This window comes from Etheostoma spectabile, chromosome 6 (assembly GCF_008692095.1).
Source record: "Etheostoma spectabile isolate EspeVRDwgs_2016 chromosome 6, UIUC_Espe_1.0, whole genome shotgun sequence".
In the NCBI taxonomy this organism is placed as follows: domain Eukaryota; kingdom Metazoa; phylum Chordata; class Actinopteri; order Perciformes; family Percidae; genus Etheostoma; species Etheostoma spectabile.
Window position 1 is genome coordinate 26,772,133 of NC_045738.1, and position 22,052 is coordinate 26,794,184.

A 22,052-nucleotide genomic window follows, 5' to 3' on the forward strand; every position below is an offset into this window, starting at 1 on the left:
GTTTCACTCTGTCACACACATGACACCTAAATCACTTTTATTGGTGAATAAAGACTAAAGAATTGTAATAAATGTTTTTGAAGAGACAGTTCAATTCAACTACATTCATTTATAGTTTCAAATCATATCATGTTATCACAGGACACTTTTCATAAAAAGCCGGTCTAGACCACACTCTACCATTTATCTCCGTTGTTCTTACCTTGAAACAGACGTTAATAATGAGTGAATGAGTATGCTGAAGGATTGTTTTGTTATATGGGAACATGAGACTATCGTAATGGTGCTGATTTCCATTTTTAGCATGACAGCAATAGTCACTCACTTACGTTGTATGAAAGCACATCAATAGATCAGAAAAATCCATACATGAATAGAGATTTACATCATACACATTCTAACAAAGCGCATGGCTCTCTCATCAACTCACTGTGCTGACTACATCAGAGTGCGGCCGGCTCTCCCTGAGGCTGCTGGCCGCGCTGCTGTCGATGCTGGAGCGGGAGCCGTAGATCAGGGCCACGGGGATCTCGGGCTGAAGCTGGTCCATCCTCTGCAGCATGGGTCTGCTAGCCCAGCCAAAGGAGTTGGTCATGTTCTTAAAGGCTGTTTCCCCACTGGGGCAGTGCAGAAGAACAACTGACTAAGATGGGGGGGTGTTCAGCATAAACAAACACAATGACTCATCATGCACACACACCTGGGGGGTTGCACATTCAAGTGGTAGATGTACTCGGACGCAGTGTTGTCACTGAACATGGAGCAGAACTTCCTCTTGAAGTCGGGTCTCAGGGTTCGGACCAGCATGGGCCCTGCAGGGGCCACAGAGGGGACGCTCAGGTGTCAAAACCAAGAGACGACGCTGCGTCATTACACTTGAACATGAACAGGAACCACACTTTAAAGTCTGGACCAAAACATCACAAATCAGCTGCAGTGGAATTCTTTATTAGTCAAACAAGTTTTCTGTATATTAAGAAAAAATATAAAAATATTTGTTGATGCTCCCAGCTGGGAGAAAAGTTCCCATACACGGTTCTATTTACATGCACTAAACTTTAGAAAGCCAACGTTTGGGTCCTTAGAGCTTCATCAGGGGAAACAGGAAGAAGAAGGAGCAGCCAGATACCGAGGCCCTCTGTCTTGTTGTTCCATCTTACCGAGGGGCCCCACCAGTCTCAGGGCCGCCAGAGGGTTGAAGGGCGTGAACATGGCCCCCAGGGCTTTGATCCACAGTGGGATGGGCCGGTCGGCCTCTGCTGTGTCCGGGGGCTCAGGAAAACCCCAGGGCTCCACCAGAACCATGTACTTCACTCTGCAGGACACACACACACACACACACACAGACACACACACACACACACAGAGACAAATACACACACACACACACACGCTTGATTTACTTCCACTGGGGGAGACAGTACTTCCACCGGGGGACACAGTACTTCCACCGGGGGACACAGTACTTCCACTAGGGGACACAGTACTTCCACCGGGGGACACAGAGTATAGAAGCGGATCAAGAGAGACAGCCGCCCCTCTCTCACTTAAACTCAGGTGACACAGTAAAACTCAGCAGTGCTGATGAAATCTAAACTAAGATTTCTTGCCTCATATGTTTTCAGAAACATATTCCAGCTCATCTTTTAATTGTAATATGGGATCATTTGTTCCCAGCCGGCCACCACGTAGCTCTCTGAGGCGTGCTGATGGTATGTTCCTCAGCGGGAGCCTTAGTGGTCCGGTGCAGCGCAGTGCATTCTGGTCTACCATGTGAGCCAAAGGTTTTCTCTGGTCACCATTCTGCTGCAGAGACAGCCCAGCATTCCACTGATCTTGATTAATGTCTGTCCAATATCCTATCTTTAGGCAGCTTTTGGTCTCTACCAACTCCCCAGGAACATGTGTGTCTCTTTAGCTGCTTAATGTGTGTCTGGAGCTGAGCAGGTAGAGAACAGGTAGAGGCTTTTCAGTGGGCTGGGAGTGAACCAGAACAGTGAAGTAGCAGCTGGACACATATTACTGTGTGCATATGTTTCTACTTATCCTTTTGATATTCAGAGAATGTGTGACATGCACCAACACCCAACACCATGGCCAATTCCTCGTATGTATAAAACACGTACTTGGCAATAAATCCCTTTCTGAATCAGATTCCGATGAACAAGGAGCTGAACTCTATGAAGCTCGGGGGGGAGCTGCAGCCCCAGCTGATTGTTCTCTGTATTTTCACATCATCACATCGTCTCAAGCTCAGTGGTTATGGAACGAGACATGTTCATACTCTCTGTCTTATTTTCACACTTACATTTTTACAGCCTTATCACTCATCAGCTTATAATATTAATCCTCTCAGGTAATCACAGCATTACAGTGCTGGGCTAAATGTGATATTAATGTCTATCATATTTACATATAATCACAGTATGACAGGATTCTCCCTTTGAGAAACTGAACATATTGGAATGAATGACTCATGCCAAAGATCACTTTGTGCTTTTCAATTCATCACAAAAGCCAAACATCCTCTGGGTCCTGCTTCCACAAATGCTTAGAACATCTTAAAGTGAATATTTGTTTTACCTTTCTGTGATAATTAGGCTACCACTATATTCATTTTGTCTCCATCACCCCTGCACTAACAATTCATATAATGAACAACAATTAAAACGGTGAGCTCTTATAGAAATTGCATAACAAAAGATGAATCTAATAAATCAGCCTAGGTCAAGCTCAATCACAAGTCTGATAATACATAGAAATATTACAATAACCTGCCATGCTCCACCTCTCAGAGGCGGAAGGTTTCAGATGCAGCTCAAATCCAAAGATCAGCGCCACAAAGATCCCTTTGAAAGGAAAAACTACCCAGTCCCACCTGCTGGGGTATCTGATGGCGTAAGACGCAGCCAGGTATCCTCCCAGGTTGTGTCCCAGCAGGATCATGGACTCCAGACCCACTTCAGCCCTCCACTGCTCTATAGACTCCACAAACTGGTCCTCTGCCCCCTGGGCGTCTGTGCAGAAGCGCGGCCGGCTGCTCCGTCCAAAGCCCAGCAGGTCCATGGCCCAGATGGGCCGGTGCTGGGACAGAGCATCCAGGTTCTGAGCCCAGAGGCCCACGCCTCCTCCAAACCCATGGAGCAGAACCATGGGGGTTCTGTCTTTGACACGGTCACTGCTAAAGGTCAGAGTCCACAGCTGGTTGCCGTTAGCGATGGGGATGTATTGTTTGGAGAAAGTGCTTTCTACACCTAAAAAGAAAGGGAAGAGCAATGAAAGAGGAACGTAAAACTAACAAAGGCTAATGTGTGATTGGTTGTCATTATTTTCATAGAATAAACTGATGTGACACGCCCTCTTCACAGCTGAAACAATCTAGTATGAAGTTAGTGATTTTATGGCAATGGTGGCAGTTCTTTCCCACTGTCCAAATATAATTTACAACAGAACAATCATTCCTCTCTTTAGTGCTGGATGGAAACTAAAAGATAGAGAAGCTGTCCTTACATAGCAGCATCCTGTCCTCTGCAGCCTGGAGCTGGAGGCTAGAGGTTGGACACCATGACGGCAGCCAGCTGGGGATCCAGCACCACCTACACACACACACACACACACACACACACACACACACACACACACACATACACACACACACACAGTGTTGAGAGTTAGCATGGATGCTGTTTCAGAGCGTCCCATCTGCTCAGTGTGGTGTGGTGGCTCTGTGGAAAGCAGAGAGGACTCCATAGGCTGGCTGTGTGGATGTAGTGTGCTCTCCACTAGAGATATACAGTAAGTCAAATAGCAGACTTTATTTCCAACAGAAGTTCTTATTTCATGTTAGTTCAGCCGACTGTGAAGCCTCTGTGTGACCGTGTATGGAGATGTCAATATACTAAAGGGAGAGCAGAAGGCCAGCAGAGCCCAACGCTCCACACACACACACGTTCTCCAGTCACATGGTATCCCCTATGCTTCACACACACTGTATCATCTTCATCATCATCACAACGTCCCGGACCCTGACTGGATCTCTGCCCTACCTGCACCATCATGTACAGTAGAAATCCACAGGTTTATCCAAATGAGCATTCATCGGAACCAATATGTATTTAAAGTGCCCATATTATATTATTTGTGTCTTTGGTGCTTCCACATGCATTAAAACTTGGGAAAAAACTATGTAAACCTATTCTGGTACAACCTCAATATACAATTATGAACGTGAAAATGAGCAGAATATGGGTGCTTTAAGTTATTAGTGTGTATTAGATTGTCTGATGGAAGAGGATTGCTGTCTGTGTGCAGACTCATGTCTATGGTTCAGACCAGTGCAGATGAGAAGTGTTTCTAATATTTAGTCTACCCCAGAGTAGGCCTGCATGATTGTTATAAAATTGTGATCTCAATTCACCCTGATCACGATTTCAATTTTTAAATAACTTTATTTTTTACGAGCCGACTGCATCCCACACGCTGCTACTTTTAAAACAAAAAAAAACACATTACAAAAGGGGTTCAGACCAGACACAGACATAAATACATATAGTCCCAAAATTATCACAACCCCCCAAGAAACACATATCACATACAAATTTACCAATGCATGCTCAATGATAAACAAGTACAGATGCATGTTCCAGTGATGTCCATAGTTTGACGAATACTAGTTATAGTGCACTACGAATGCAAGATAAATTGAGCCATTTAAAATCGTATATTTGACTCAGTTAATCGACATATAAATCTGTACATAAACTTCCTCAGCACAGTGTAGAAGGTGGGAACATTACAGGTCACACACAGAAGGCTAGCACTGGTCCATCTGGGACGCTTCATCAAGATTCTAAATGCATCATTGTATGCGAGGGAACTACGAGTCAGCTGCAATATCCTGAGGGTTGGTCACTCCCCAGAGGACTATTACAGTTATAAATAATAGATGTTGTCCTGATAGAGGACGGGGGTTGCCATCCAATGCTGAAGCCCAGCATCAGACAGGAGGCCAGAAGCAAGACTAACAGAGGAGTATTTCCAGGCTGTGGAATTCCATATACAGACTTTCCTGTCAGCTGATGGAACCTGTTTTGGACATCCATAGCAGGAGGGTATGTGTTCCTCATCTGGCAGTCTCTAATTGAGTGGACACCACTGTATGGTTGTTGCACAGGCCAGAATCCACAATGCTGAGCCTTGATTCAATACTGTGCAAACCAGCAGCAGGTGTTGAAAATAAGCATGCTCTCAATTACATGTGGCTACAAGTCCACCTAAAACTAACAGATGTGGTTCCTCTGTGGTGTTTCTCTGTGCTGTGGGTGATATCACACATGATTGCTGTGGACGAATAAGCAGAAGGACAATCCATGTCCTTTGATGCAAAAAGACATTCTCAAAGAGGAAGAGCAGCAGTTGACGGACTTATGATGATCCTGGGTGTCGTAGTAACAGATACTTTCCCTTGACTTGTGAGGCACCACAGACTGTGGACTCAGCGAGGAGCAAGTCTAAAATCAAACGTAAGGCTCCACATTAAGTAAAGTTCAGTTTCTAGTGATTTAATTTCTTTGCATTCAATCAGAAAACAATAACACAGTGGTTTTTATTTAGGGTTTTGTTGTTGAGTGGGCGAAGAGCTCGTGGCCACTGCGGATGGCCGCTCGGTTTGTAGTCAGAGTTGCCGAGCAGTCGTTCATCGTCACCCAGGTCTATCCTCACATTCAAAGATTCTTTGACGCTGGCAACAGGTCAGCTTGTTTGTTCTTCAGTTTCTACTTATTCTTTGCTTTTGCATATGTATCTATGACCCCTAATACATGTGTTGTCGACCTTTAATGCTCGTACTGGTCATGATGCTGCGGCTGCAAAACTGGCGGAGATTATTAATACAACTACTGCCAACATTTACACGATGGGACTCTGCTGGTTTGCTGTGGTAACCCGGTCAGAGGCATCACCTGGCAGGACAGAGGACAGACAGAACAGTGGGCAGGTGTGGATCACCCATGTTCATATCTTATCACATGGGACGAGGAGCGCTGCGTGGCCTTGGCACCACCTTGTCAACCTTGAAATTATCATTCACCAGCTTTTTCTATCTGATCTCCAACATACAGCTCGATCATTTCTACTCACACATCACTCTATCTGTTTCTCCGGACAACTCATCCCATCCTCTACTGTCAATTCCTATGATTCTCACCTTTACTCCTCCCTTTTCCTCGCTTCATATACCGTGTGCCACAGCAGATGCAGCAGCTAGGACATTTGCATGTGGTGTGTAGTCTGTGTTATATGTGTGTATGTGTGTGTGTATAAACACCTACTACATTGGCCATTAGCATTCGGACAAAGTAAGGATGGAGTTGAGGGGTGGGATAGCAGTCCTATGTGCTACGTGTGGAAGCAAGAGGGGAAAGTTGAGAAAAGGAAAAGCGGATAAAGAGAGAGTGGGGGGGGGGGGGTGAGGGGCCTTGCTCAAAGAGACTTAGTTGTGGTAAGGGGCTGAGGGACAAGCGCCCTTTGCTGTTTCGACGTTCCCCACCCGTTTGTCTACTGGCGGTCGGGGGATAAGACGCAGCAGCCAAGCTGCTTCTTTAACCATTTAGGCCACCACTGACTCAAACAAACTGATTCACCAATAAAGACCCCCCAAAAAAGCCCTCATTGTGTTAAGTAGGAAAATGCTATTCACATTAGAGAACAGAAGCGGAAATTCCCTACGTCTGAGGTGAAACTTGTCCTTGCGTGTTGTGTAAAGTTGTAGTGAGTACAATCTGAGAATACAGTAGACACTACAGTAGTATTAGACTAAAAACGACATGTTGTCAAAGAAGCCAACACAACCAGATTATGGAAGTGCATCAGCTGAAAGGACAGAGAAGTTGTAAGTTGAGGGGGTGGCTTCAGTCCAGCATTGTCCAGAATCCAATACCATCCCACTGAAGTAGAGGTTACTAAGAGCAGAAACACACCTCTGTATGATAGTTTTTGTTGTACAGACATGAGCAGATGTGAAACAGTTTCTTTGTAAATGTGGGCAAAAACATCTAAAGTATAGCTTCTCCTGCCAGGAATGTTATTTAGATGCTATTCCAACCTGGGATTTCCATAAAGTGGTATATGCTGCTGAGGACTGATAGACTGCCCTAGTGTTGCTGACACAACCCCCCCCACATCACAAGTACGATGCCACCAAGCGATTATTAATATAAATATGAAGCAACAGAATGTCAGTAATGTAAGCACCTATTTTTCAAATGTCCTCTGTGAATGTCCAACTGACAATGCAAGCCTAAGTAGCAAAAACATTAAATTATAAGAAAAAATTGGGAAATAAACATGTGATAAAACTGTCTGCAGGTGTAGGACTTTTACCTTTAAAACCTCTGACAGAATGAAAACAGTCTGCTACAATCCAGGGCCAAGTTTGAAAAAATATATACATTTTGCCGAACCACGTTCCCCCTGGCGTGATCACCGTCTTGTGACAGTCAAAAATCATCCATTCATTCTGTAAAGCAGGCCCTGGTCCGGGATCTAGGGTTTGCTTGAGTCGTTTCTGTTCTATGTGGTGTAACCATCACTGTCCTTCAGTGTCATGTCGTGTTTTACGACCTCCAACAGCTGTGTTCATGGCTTAATCAGATGAGTGTCTCCAGCTGCACTTCCCCCCTCATCAGATTAGTTTGTACTGAAGTCATGAATTTCAGTTGAGTCTGTTTGGATCTGTAACTAAGAGTCAATTCCGTGTGTCTGCAGTCTGCTGCGGTTGGTTCACCTGTGTCCACTTGGATAGTTTCATTCAGTCATTTCATCACACTGATCTGTTCTGTACACAACTGTACTGGAGAGGGACTCTATGTTGTTTTCTGAGGTTACCACCACATTAGTTCCTTATTTCCTATTGAGGGTCTGAGGACAGAGGGTGTTGTCTGAGTTTTTTTTGTTGCTTTGGGCTATAGTAAAATTGGACTTGCTTGACAAACAATACGGCAATGTTGAATCTCAACAGGGGCGGTTACAGTGGGTTGAGCGTCCATTGGGCTCTTTGAGTGAGAGCTCCAGCGTCCCATCATCCCCACACGCGCTGCCTGGACTACGTCCGTATCCATCAGTATTTACCACAGTGGTCACTAAAAACTGTGAAACTGTGTCTCTCGTGACTTGCAACCCATGCAATGATCAAATCCCCACGTTTGTCTTTCACTCAGTGTCAAACTGAGCTGCAGTGTTCTGGGTACTGTGGTCAGCCTCACAGGCTTCTTCTTGAGGCTGGCTCGGCATGTACGTACATACGCACGCACAGTGCACACATCAAAGCTGGCATGTCTGAATGCAACTAATGGATCTCAAAGGCAGGTGATTCATTTAGCCTGGCTAAAGGCGGAAGCAGAGGGACAACTGAAGGTGTTAAGTTCATTCACAGGAGACCTAAAAGAAACAACCCAGGGCGTTTAGCCAGAATGTTGGAACCTGTAAGTAAGGGCATTTTCTCGTGGGCCCATCCCCAACCTATTATCTAGCTTTCTTTTGGCCTCTTACACTTGAGGACCCTAGGTACTACAGTCCACTTTTCCACACCTCAGTCCACCACCTTGGATACGACTGACCTCTAAAACAACACTAAGCCACTGAGAAGTTCATTATTGACAGACTGGTGTAATAACAGGTAATCTTGATGGCATAGTGAATAACATAATACACAAACTTGAAAACTATAACGCATCATCCAAAAATATGCAAAATGGGATGTTAAAACATGTTACATGAAATAGAGATGTTCCTTATATGCTCTTTTCTTTGTCTGCTTAACGGATACTCAAAGTGTGCTGTACCAGAGTGCAGGACCCTTTACCATTTGCCACACTTGGCCGGGCTGCCGTATGGTGCCAACACTGTCAAGAACACACTCCAATCACTACTCTACACTCCGAGCGGATTGGCAGGCGACCTCTCTACCACTGGAGCCTAGCCCTTATTAAAAAAAGTACAGGACGGTGCCGTGCACTCGCAGAGTCGTAATGTGCAGTGTAAGCAGAAGCAATTACAACATGCAGACGTAAGCACGGCGCATGAAACGTGATCCAAAATCACACTGTGGTCATCGCTGCTTCCCCTCTGCAGGCTCGAGTCCACATAACTGCTGGACGAGAGGATTTACAAATGCTTCCAAACACAACTGGAAGTAGCTCACACACAAAGTCAAATCTTGAGATAAAAGAGACATGTGTGTGCGCACGTGTGTGTGTGTGGCCGGTGAATACTAATTCATTATCTGGTGAAGTTCTCTTGTGACCCGGCCGAGTAACTGTTGTGGTGAGGAATTACAATGAGAAAGCTAGACGGGTGTTCGGATGTGAGCAGTGAGTCCCTGACCACCCCAAGCCGCACCATTAAAGGCTTTTAAAATGGCAGATGGGTTGGGTAGCTGGAAAAACACCGGGAGGAAAGAGGCAAAACTGGACAAAGTCTAATCAAATTAAGAAATAGAAAAGGAACAATACGAGGATTTCCCAGAAAAACGTTACTATAACTACAGTGCCCCGTGGACACTTTTTTTTGTTTGTCTGCCCACAACCTGACATTAACAGTGAGTGTGGAGGATTTGGCATCATTTAATTTACAGAACATGCCAAAACTTTGAACTAAAAGCCTCCAGTCTCTATGGGGAACGTCTGCAGCTCCTCCAGGGTTACCTAGGTCTCTGCTGGGGAACTCTGCAGCTCCCTACCAGGGTTATACCTGAGGTCTCTGATGGGGAACTCTGCAGCTCCATCCGGGTTACCGTAGGTCGCGGGGGAACTCTGAGATCCTCCAGGGTTAGCTTAGTCAAAGGGAACAGTCTGGTGAGAGTCTTGACCTAGTGTAACAAGCGTTTCTTGGCCTTTCATTCCTGAGTTTTGATGCTTGTCTTCATTGCTCAGCTAAAGGGCTGGGTGGGAGCGGGTGACACACATAGGGGGCAACCTGCTGCCTCCCAGTTGTGCGGGCACTGTGGCTGACTAAATGATAGACTGAGGCTTACATGCATTACGGTGGGGCCACTGTATCCATTCTGCTGAAGGTCAACCTCGATACAGAGGAGGATGACAAGAACCGCATTTCCCAGGGGGCCGCTCCCTTCTTATACGGCGCGGGAGGTGAAGGGTAACTGGTCGTTCGTCTGTGTTGTCTTAACATCGTCTCCATTTTATGATTGCACATTCCAATTATAAGCAAATGACCAGGATCAGTGTGGTGTGTGTGTGGTGTCGTGTGTGTTGTGGGTGTGGGTGTCACGTATTATATTATTATTTATCAAAAAAAACCTGGCTGACTGGACGGGAAGCTGTGTGTGACACATACTTGCAACACCCAGCACACAACGAACCAAAAAAATATCAATACAACTTTATTCTTTTGATTTTTGATATCACATAAAGTCATGCACCACCAATAGTGAACTCTCAAATCCGGAGATCTCACAAGAAAGCAGTTGAAAACATAAACGAGTGATGAGGCGATGTGTGGACTGTGGGCAAGTGGGGAATGCTAAGTGACAAGATCTATCAATCTGCATTGTTCATTGGGTCACATGAAATCATACGGGGTACAATCCACGTGGACAAGTTATCATTGCCCTTTTTCAATCTGTGCCATGATTCTCTCATAAAGAAAATGCGGCAGTCAGATCGGTACACAGAAAAAGCCCAGGTGAATGGGCGGACAGCCCAGGATGCAGATACGTTAAGCTCCTACTCGGTAAAAGGGGTCGGGGGGCAGCGGAGGGAATATGATACAGTGGTGAAAGTACAACAACGGCTCAAAACCACACAGGAACTGCAACAGCCGTATTTTCAGAGACTGGGCCTTTAAACCAGGCCAGGACTGCATATATAGGTAGAAAGGGCACCACTCAACGTTACAGTCAATCCCCCGCTTGCAGTGATAGGTGCAGAGGATCCCTTGAGCAGCCGAACCTGAAGACCAGAACAACACTGACCAATCCAAGTAGACCTGGGCTTTTCAGGAGGTGCGGTCTAAATGACAGGCTCCTAAAATGGTGGCTTCAGACAGAGGTATACTGAGGCTATATATCATTTTGACAGTATGCGAAAACAATATAATGGTCTTTTTTTTTAAATGAAAGCATGCAAACATGTCTATATGGAATACACAAAATCAATCAAGTAAAACTGAAAATAGCAGGATAAAAGTCTTGGCAAAGGATCTACAGCCCCACACCACAGGACGGCACCCGGAGTGCCAGCTAACCATCCGAACACCCAGCCAGGAGTACCCAGCAGAGAAGATCACAGTCACGGTATTCACTCCCCATGCTCCTTCCATCCTTCCTAATAAACCAATCAAACATCATTAAAGTTATGAATCAGTTCTAGTCAAGGCCCTGAAACAGCAGCTAGAACAGAGCCATTGTTTCACCATACCTAGCATTAACCTTATGTATGGGTTTCGGCATTACATTATCATAATCATTGCCAGACAGCTGTTACCTAAAGGTCGACAGAAGGACTCTACAGACAATCCAACGCATGCACATTGACTGTAGCTGGTCTATCGTATTTGTAGGTGTAGCCTCAGCGTCCCAGCCTGCATGTAAAAGCGACACGAAACAACTGGCCAACAATCTGGAGAACCTACACCCTCTCTGGTCTTATCGTATGTGGGAAAGAAAACACAAACTTTATTCCTTGGAACAAAAGGCACTCAAAAGCTCTATTTATACCTGCTGGATCCATGATATCGGTGGACGGGTGACTGAAATGATGCATGATCAGGTTGCAAGATGGCGATGGCATGATTGAATAATTCAGGCAAGTGACACATGCAGAGGCTTTGTGTGAACAGCCGATGCATCACAGCATTTATTAAAGCTAGACCCAGGAGCAAAGAAAGTCACAGTCACAGTTAAATGACTAATTGCCGCAAGGTGGGTGTGTGTGTGGTGTGTGGGGTGTGTGTGGTGTGTTACATGCGTCTGGTGCTTTGTGTGCATATGAACTAAGTTCAGAAGGTTGACCTGCCTGAGGGTGGCAAAATCACGGCTCGCTTGAAAGATATGGGGTGCACTGCCGCACAGCCGGAGAGGATTACACTGTCTGAGGGCGAGAGTGGAGGGAGGATGGGGGCACATGAGAGAGAAGAGAGATGAGAGCAGACGAGAGAGGAGAAATATCGAATACCTACTGTACACATGCAGCCGAGGGTTTCCCCCAGTGGCCTGGTAGAGATGGAAGTGAGGAGAGGAAAGAAGAAGGGAGATATAGGCACTTGAGGGTGGCAAAGATACGGACGATAAGAAATGCAGCCATGGACGCGAAAAGTGAGCAAGCGCCAACAGACTAGGAGAAAAAGAGAGAGATTTAGAGGAGGCGAGCGAGATGGATTTAATTAATTATGGATCAGGCGCCTCGGTGCCGGTTTCTAGAAACCCAGAAAAATGAGGAGCGTGTTGGTCTAGTCATGCTCTCAGACCCCCCCCCCCAAAGGTCTTTCATGCTTGGCACTTTCATGCCTGTCCTTCTCTCTGATCTCACTCATCAGCAGAGACACAATTCAGGGTCCACGTTTCTGCTGAGTAGGAAGGGAAGAAAGAGACATGTGAAAGTGGGACCGATACGTAGACGGAAAACAGGCTGCTTCTCTTCCAAAACAATTCCTCTATATTCTTAGTCTTTTCAAAGTGAAAAGGGACTTTCAGTAGTTATGAGCTTATTGGTGAGTACACTATTATCCGATTTGTAAGTGACACCAAAAATATACGATGGTATGTTACTGGGAAAAAATAGGTTTCATGTGATGACCACACAGCCAGTTTCCGGAATGGAACCAAATATATGTAATAAGTGGATTTATTAATATGTTTTGAAGTTATGTTTCTATTTAACTGTAAGCACTACACACTTTTGGGGCACACAATCAGTTGTTGTGAACATCTATTTGATAATTACATCAGATATTATGTCATTTTGCAGAGTATATTTGTAATATCTTGAGCCTGTATAATATCCCTACCCCCCCACCCTCCCCCCCATATATTACATATATATGGAAAGGGTGAGCTCCACAGACTGGCCAGCTACCGTTAGGACCAAGAGCTCAGGGTTGCGAAGGGAGGGTGTGTAGCACACATCCGATCTCCCGCACGGTCGGATTCGGCCAGCAATCCTATGGCAAGAAAGGGTCCCTCTGCTGCATTGATTGGCATTTTCACCCGTGTGGCCCTAATGACACCTTTACAAAGCCCCCCCCCCAATCCCATCCAGTGTTTTGTGGTATAAGTGATTAGGTTGGAGAGAGAGCCAGAGACCTAGTTACACGTAGCTGCGGCCACACAGAAGTGGTTAACAGACTGTGTTGTCGAGAAGCTTTTTGCCAGACTCAGCAAACAGGACTCTGTCTAAACGAACTGGAACGCAGCCCTCCGTCCAATGGCCGAGACTCAGGGGCTGATCAGCTGCTGCCCTCCACAACATAGATAGAGCAGTCGGCCTGTGGTGGGACCTGGTTCTGTTCTGAGATATGGAAGCATCTCCCATCTGCTTTAACTGCGGACTCGTGTGATTTGAAACTCAGCTCCAGTAATCCATCTGTGACTAATCGTGGGATATTGTGTGACATCAAAGGGTGTAGGGCCCCCACCCTGCCATGTTGTAACGCTTCATGTCAGAGGAATGATGGATTAACTGGGATTTATGGTTGGGTACCTGAGGTGTGCTCCTGTTAATTACTTGAGCTCAGCTAATGCCACTGAATCTATAACCACCCATCGAAAGCTCTATGTGTTCGTCATAGGTGGTGGCGGACTGGCTGCAAATAAATTTATCAATATGAGGCGAATACATTGGCATATGTATATTCTCATTAAAATGGATTTTTCTACAAGAAGTCCTATTTATTAGAAATGAACTGTGATTCTTCTGTTTCCAAGGCTAATCACAGCTACTCGTACCTCAGAACATGCCACCTCAATCACTTCAGCTGAGTGGGACAAACTGCCCCAACCGCTCATATGACTCGGAAATACCTGCTTTACATGGGCTGGCATTTCCCCTGTATTGATCAAGAGCATGATAGAATGTCTTTACGACAATACCGTAAGTTTGCAGGGGGAGTAAGGACTACGATAACACGCTCACAGCACTATCCTCGCAACCTTTGGGCCATGTACAAAAAATATGTTCTCAGTTAGTTCTGACAGCTGGTCTGTGCCTATAAAATTAAAAAGGTGGAAAAATAAATGAGAATTAATGCACAAGAGAGAAGGACTTCTTCCAAAACCAAGCGCCACACCACACGATGTCTCGCCATTAGTGGCAGGGAGGGGGAAATCACAGTTCCACGAGCCATTTGCTGAAACCAAATGCAAAGAAGACAATCATTTCTGGCTGGGGGCGGGGGGGGCGGGAGAGCCAGGAATCCAATACGCGGTTACATCGCCAGATTAAACATGTTAAGCAAATAGAACCTAGTGTTTTTCATGTGTGAAGGAACGACGGAGAAGCAAGAGGAACCATAATCATAACTACAGCTAATAACTATTATTCGTGTGTTTAATTTCAGAAATATGAGCTGCCACTTTGGTCATTAAACTACATTTGCACAATTCGATTTTTCTTTTTTGTATCGTCACAAATGACCATAAGCAATTGATTTAAAGGAAAGGGCGGGGACAAATTACACAGAAGGTTCCCTAGTGACGAATGATACGGCTGCTGTGCGACACAGGACACTGTTCACCGTCCAACGTCCCCTTTCTCATACACACTCTTTCGTATAACCAGACGTTCTGCTTTCATACTATAGAATCACTATAACAACAATTTAATCTACAAACCATCTCAGTGTAGGCTTCTAAACTGGCATCAGAAGAGGAGATACGGTCTCGGTTAATGTCTAGAGGATCGTGCCACTGGTTCTTTCATACGTAGACGCCCCTTACTGTTTGTAATTTACGTATGCAACACAGTGCAGTTCTCCAGTTCAGTACTGCACTCGTCTGACCCCCCTGGGACTTTGAGTTTTTCCCCGAGAGGATTTAAAAAACAATACGGAGATTCATGAAACTTTCCTCACGTAATCCTCTTAGTCCTAGTCATGGTTATAAACTCCTAAAGTAATTGGATTACATCCCGGATTTGATCTAATAGGATCTACTCTGGACATATGCCCATGAGATTAACTGTGAATATATATAATCTATTATATATATTATATACTATATATCTATATATATATATATATTATCATATCATATATATACTGTACATCATGTTGCTTTTCTGAAAGTGTTTGGTAGACAGCAGAGAGTCCAGCCTGTCACGTGACATGACAAGTTCCAGTGTGAGATAGCAATAAGAAAAAACTTCATTTGGCATTTCTCTAACAAAAGCATCAAAAGGATGTAGTGGGCTTGGCGGCCCCCACTGACGCAGAGCTGAACCACACTCACCATGACCAACTGTTGGACACCCTGTGGGCCAAACCGATCAGGGACGCACGGCGTCCCCCGGCACCATGGTCATAAGAGCCTGGGGCCCCTAGACCCAGGACTGCTCCTGGCATCTTGTCAAGCGTGTGAGGGGGCAACGTCAACACTCAACCCTCACACTTCTTGAAATGCAGCTTAAGAAATTTTAACCGGCTTGAATTATTATCTGGGAAAATTATAGTGTATTAAATGGTAACATCAAAGAAACTGAAACATATAAGAATCAAAAGCAAATATCAGTGTACAATTCTACCTGTTTAGGTCAGCATCGCTCAGGCAGAAAATCAATGGCACGTAGAAAGATGCTTTCAGAGCATTAAAGATGCCCTTGAAACTTGGTTTAAGATGGGGGGGGTCCCCGTCTGGTCCGGGGCCCAGTGTAAAGCGTCCCCGCTACGGTTTAACAGCAAGCGAGCTGCGCTGGCTGTTTTCACTTTTATTCATTCAACATAATAAAAGCAAATTTGAAATAACCTTGGGAGTTCCAAAAAGAAAAGATAAATCTTTCCTCTCACTCCCTTTTTTCCCCCGTAAAAACAACCAGAGAGAGAGAGACAGTTTATAAAGAGTATGAGTATGACTGCAATAATGTCTAGCTGCTTCATGGTGCTGATGGCAGTGATGGGACTAAGAGTCGCACTTTCCTGTCCTGTGGCGGAACCAGACAGTGCACCCACAGACCCCGGTTCAGCTCTGGACAAGGAAACACTGACACCGACACTGCACCCGAGCCTGTGAACCAAGGGAGCATTGATTCGTTTTACCGTCCCATATCAGTTATATGGTGACTAAATAATAACATTGTAACGATATAAGAAAGGACTATTTACTTTTTACTATTGAGCTACTTACTTGCTACCTTCCTTCACTGAGAGAATGTCGTTCTATGGATTGCGGCACAAGATGATAAAAATTTCTCCCCTTTCACGGGATATGCCTGATGTCAGCTTCAGTCATACCGTCTGGACCACGCAGCTGCAGCCGGCGAGTTATAGTCCTCGCCCCGCCTCGGTCCGTACACGTAGTGTCCGGCTACGCAGGGATCGCTAGTGGGGACCATCGATCACAGGTAGGTCACTATAAAGAGTGGGCCCCGGTGGAATGGGGGCGGGGGGGTGCCGCGGGGGGGGCAAGTGGGGGGCAATGTTCACTCTGCACCTCAAACATGACACCGTAAAATTAACTTTTTGTGACAATAAGACTACACAGATTGTAATCAATGCTGTTTGCGAAGAAGAAGCGTCAATTCAACTACATTTCTGTTACCTTAGTTCCCATCAATCATAATGTTCCAGGACCACCTTTCTAAAGCTCTAAAATCTCCTGCCGTTGTTCACTGAACCAACGAGCGTTACATATGATGAATTATTGAGAACTTGAAGCGTTATATGTGTAGTATGAGTGTGATATATTGGACATGAACTATTTCTTAAGTGGTGCTGATTCGCATTTTTACAGCATGACAGCAATGTCACTCACTTTTTAGCTTGTATGACAGCATCAATAGATCAGAAAAAGATCCATTACATGGCTAGATTTACATCATACACTATTCTAACAAGCGCACTGAAGCTCTCTCTCAATCCTCACTCGTGTGACACATCAGAGCCTGCGGACGTGTCTCTCCCGAGGTCTGCTGGCCGCGACTCGCTGTCGATGCTGGAGGGGATCGCTCGGGAGCCTAGAATCAGGTATTACTGGGGAGTCTCGGGCTGAAGCTGGTCCCATTTCCCTCTGCAGCATGTGGTCTGGCTACTCTCAGCCCAAGGAGTGGTATGTTCTTAGAAGGCTGTTTCCCCAGCGGGCGGTGCAGATAAGAACAACTGACTAAGGATGGGGGTTGTGTTCAGCAATAAAACAACACAATACTCATCAGCACACCACACTGAGGGGTGGTGCCATTCAAAGTGGATTACGATTGTACCGGACGCAGTGATTTGGCACTGAAACAGGAGCGAACTTCCTCTTGAAGTCGGGTCCTCAGGTGCGGACCGGCATGGGCCATTGCGACGTGCCTGGTGCCACAGGAAGTGGAGACTCAGTGGTGTCATTAAACCAAAGAGACGACGCTGCGTCTTGATTTGGGACAAAACTCTGAAACAGAACAGGAACCCCACTTTACAGTTTTCTGGCCCAACCACAAACATCAAGCATCAGCTGCAGTGGAATTCTTTAGTAGTTCAAACAAGTTTTCTGTAGATTAGAGAAAAATATAGAAAATTTGTGATGCCCACGCATGGAGACAACTCTCCCATATCACGTTCTGATATTACATGCCACTAACGTCTGTTCGTTAAAGCAAACGTTGGGTCCTTAGAGGCTTCATCAGGGAAACAGGAAAGAAGAAGGAGCATTCAGAGACCGAGTGCCGCCTCTGGCTTGTTGTTCCATCTTACCGAGGGGCCCACCAGTCCTCACGTGGCCGCCAGAGTGTTGAAGGGTTGCACGTGAACATGGCCCCCAGGGCTTTGATCCACAGTGTGGATGGGCCGGTCCGGCCTCTGCTGTAGTCCGGGGGCTCAAGAGAGAAACCCAAGGGCTCCACCAAACCACTGTACTTGCACTCGCAGACACACCACCACACACCACACACAGAACACCCACATCAACACACAGAGACACATACACAACACATCAGCTCACACGCTTGTCCTGATTTGGGCGACGTTCTTCCACGGAGGGAACAGTATTGCCACGCGGGACATTTCCGAACAGTACTTCCACTAGGGACACCATGTACGTTCAACCGGGGACCAGGAGTTAGAAAGCGAATCAAGAGAGACAGGCCGCCCTCTCTCACTTAAACCGCATGGGACCCCCCAGAAACTCAGCATCTTGTGATGGAAATCTATAACTAAATTCTTAGCCTCCTATATTTGTCAGAAACATATTCCAGCTCACATCGTTTAATTTACTAGTGGAATCATTTGTTCCCAGTCCGGACCACGCACGTAGCTCTCTGAGGATTCTGTGCTGATGGTATTCTATGTCAGCGGGAGCCTTATTGTTGCCGGTGCAGCGATGTGCATTACTGTCTTCCCATGTGAGCCAAAGTTTTTCTACTGGTCACCATTCTGCTGCAGAGACAGACCAGCATTCCACGATCTGATTATATGTCTGTCCATATCACCTAGCTTTAGCACGCTTTTGGTCTCTACCGCTCCCCAAGTGAACATGTGGTTTCGACCATTGTGTTCTTTAGCTCTTGATATGTGTGTCTGGAGCTGAGCGACGGTAGAGTAAACAGGGTCGAGGCGTTTTCAGGGCTGCGGAGTGAAACCAAGAAACCAGTGAAGAGTCAGCAGCTGGACAAAATTACTGTGTGCAATGATGTTCTACTATATCCTTGTTTGAGTAGTTTCAGAGAATGTGTGACACCTTGCAACACACACCCAACACCATGGCAAGATTCCTCGGTATCAGTAATACACACGTATTGCAGAAAATCCCTTTTGCATCAGATTCCGATGAACAAGGACTGAAGCATATGAGGCCTCGGGGGAGCACTGCAGCCCCCAGCTATTGTCTCTGTATTATTCACAAATCGACTCGTCTCAAGATCAGTGGGTTATGGAACGAGAATCATTTACATGCTCGTCTGTACTTATTCACACCTAAACCCGTTTACAGCCTTATCACTTCATCAGCTTATAATAGTTAACTCCTCACTCAGGTCACAGCATTTACAGTGCCGCCGGCTTTTAACCCGTTGTCGAGTTTATGTCATTCACCATTCCCCCTACATATACTACACAGACTATGGACACAGATGCATCCCTTCGTGGAGAACTGAACATATTGGAATGACTAGACGATGCCAAGATCCTTTTGTGCCTTTTCAATTCATACAAAAAAGCCAAACATCCTCGGGTCCCTGCGGCCACAATGCTTAGAACACTCTTAACAGTGAATTTGTTTTAACCTTCTCGTGTATATTAGGACTTACCACTATATTCATTTTGTACTCATGCACCCCGCACTACAATGCTCTACTGAACACACATTACAACGGTGAGCTCTTATAGAAAATGCGCCGCTAGGATAAGCAAAATGACTAATACTCAGGCAGTCATTTTCACAGCAATAGTACAGTCTTAGCATACACTAGACTTAATTAAAAACCTGCCATGGCTCCACTCTCAGAGTGCGGAGGTTTTCCAGATCAGTCGAATCCAAAGATCCAGCGCCACAAGATGCCCTTTGAAAGGAATTAACGACTACCCACTCCCACTGCTGGGGTATTTCCTTGATCGTGAGGATATAACGCTTAGCCACGTATCCTCCCAGGTTTTGTTGCCCGCCAGATCATGGCCACTCCCAGACCCATTCAGCCCTCACTGTCTTAGACTTCCCAACAACTTTGGGTCCTCTGCCCCCCCTGGGCGTCTGTGCAGAAGCTTTTTTCGGCCGCTGCTCCGTCCAAACCCAAGCGTTCCTGGCCCAGAGTGGCGGTGCGCTGGACAGAGCAACCAGGTTTGATTGAGTCCAGAGGCCCCACGGCCTCCTCAAACCCAGAGCAGAACCATCGGGTTCGTCTTTGACACGACGTCACAGTAGGCAAGTCACCACGCTGTAGGCCGGTTAGCGAGGGGATGTACTTGTTTGGTAGAAAGTGCTGTTGCTTACACCTAAAAAGCACAAGGGAAGTAGCAATGAAAGAGTGAACGTAATTCGAACTAAAATCCGCTAAATGATGGATTGTTGTTCCATTTTATTTTTGAATAAAATGATGTGACATGACCCCTTCACAGCTGAAACATATTAGTATAGTTAGTGATGGATTATGGCAATGGTTTGGCAGTCGTTTTCCCACTGTCCAAATATAATTTACAACGAAACATCAGTCTCTGTCTTTAGGGCTGGGATGGAAAACAAAAGACTAGAGAGCTTCTTACATATGCCGATCCTTCCTCTGCTAGCCTGTAGCTGGAGGCTAGGAGGTTGTGACACCATGAGCGACACAGCTGGGATTCCAGACACTCACCACCCACTGACACAACATCCACAAACACACACCACAGACAACCCACACCACACACACACACAAACCAGCCACACCACACACCACCACACACACAACACACTACAGCACACACCACACACACCCACCACCACAACCACACAAACACTTAACCTGTGAAGTTAGCAGATTGCGTTTCAGAGCGTCCCATCTGCTCATTGGGTGGTGTGGTGCTCTGTGGATAAGCAGCGTAGGACTCCCGTAGGACTGGCTGTGTGTGATGTGCATGCCCTACAAACTGAGATATCTACAGGTAAGTCAAATAGCGCTTATTTCCAACACTGTTCTTATTATCATGTAGTTCAGCCGACATGTGAGCCTCTTGTGGATGAGCTGTATGAAGACTGTCAATTATATAAAGGAGAGAGCAGAAGGCCAGTCGAACCCAACACTCCACAACCCACACGTTCGCAGCACAATGGTATCCTCCTAGTGCTTCACAAAAACGTGATCTCTTCATCATCATCACAACGTCCGTTTCTTTTTCTAGACCCTGACTGGATCATCGGCCCTACTGCACCACGCGTACTAGTAGAATCCCAGGTTTATCAATGACATCTCATCTGGAACCATAGTATTATAAAGGGCCATATTCCTATGTATGTTGTGTCTTATGGTGCTTGCCCACATGCCTTGAAACTTGGGAAATCTGAAACAACCTATGTCAAACCTGATTATGGTAGCAACCTCAATATACAATTTATGACGTGAAAATGAGACAGAATATGGGTGGCGCTGTAATTGTTATTAGGGTGTATTAGATTGTGCTGAGGCAGAGGATCTGGTTGTGTGCAGACATCATAGTCTCATGGTACAGACCATGCAGTATGAGAAGTGTTGTTCTAATTTATTAGTCTCCCCCAGAGTAGGCCTGCATGATTGTGTTAAAATTGTGATCCAATTCCACCTGAATCACGATTTCAATTTTTAAATAACATTTATTATCTTTGTACGATCGACCCGACTGCATCCGCACACGCGCTACTTTTAAAACAACACAAAAAACACATCTAACAAAAGGGGTTCAGACCAGACAACAGCTCATTCCAAATACTATACCGAAAAACCTCGATTCCCAAAATTATCACAACACCCTCCCCAAGAAACACACATATCATACAAATTTACCACTTGCATGCTCAATGATTCCAAACAAGTATAAGATGCATTTGCTTCCAGTGATCCAATATTTGACGATACTGAGTTAATAGTGCACTACGTGCCAGGATTAATATAGCCATTTAAAATCGTATTATTGACCGTCTAGGTACGTTCGATCATATAAATCTGTACATAAACTTGCTCAGAACCATGTGTAGCAAGGTGGGAAATTTCCCCCCCCCCCCCTGGGGGCAACATTACAGGTCACAGCACAGAAGGCTAGCCAGGGGACAGCTGGGACGCCTCTTTTTCTGAGACGCTTTTCATCAAGATTCATAAAGGCATCATATGCTATTGCCATCGATTTCCATTTGTTTCTCATGCTGTACATGTAGACGCCCACCATAGGGAGGTTTGATACAGGGTAGCTACAGT

General features: G+C 45.6%; 1 protein-coding gene across 2 annotated transcripts in view; it reads right to left on the bottom strand.

Annotated features, from left to right (window-relative positions):
- The window catches only part of abhd5a (abhydrolase domain containing 5, lysophosphatidic acid acyltransferase a), a 28,642-nt gene that overhangs the window by 946 nt on the left and 5,644 nt on the right, over positions 1-22,052 (bottom strand). Inside the window, exons 1-6 of one of the 2 annotated variants that reach the window (XM_032518502.1) lie at positions 12,277-12,281; positions 3,511-3,596; positions 2,879-3,254; positions 1,161-1,315; positions 701-812; positions 431-617 (exon numbers count right to left, since the gene is read on the bottom strand). In XM_032518502.1, the coding sequence (XP_032374393.1) occupies positions 431-617; positions 701-812; positions 1,161-1,315; positions 2,879-3,254; positions 3,511-3,520 (840 nt within the window). In that variant the 5' untranslated portion in view covers positions 3,521-3,596; positions 12,277-12,281. Of the gene's footprint in view, positions 1-430; positions 618-700; positions 813-1,160; positions 1,316-2,878; positions 3,255-3,510; positions 3,597-12,276; positions 12,282-22,052 lie in introns of those variants that run through there. The other variant, XM_032518501.1, reaches the window with a different exon arrangement.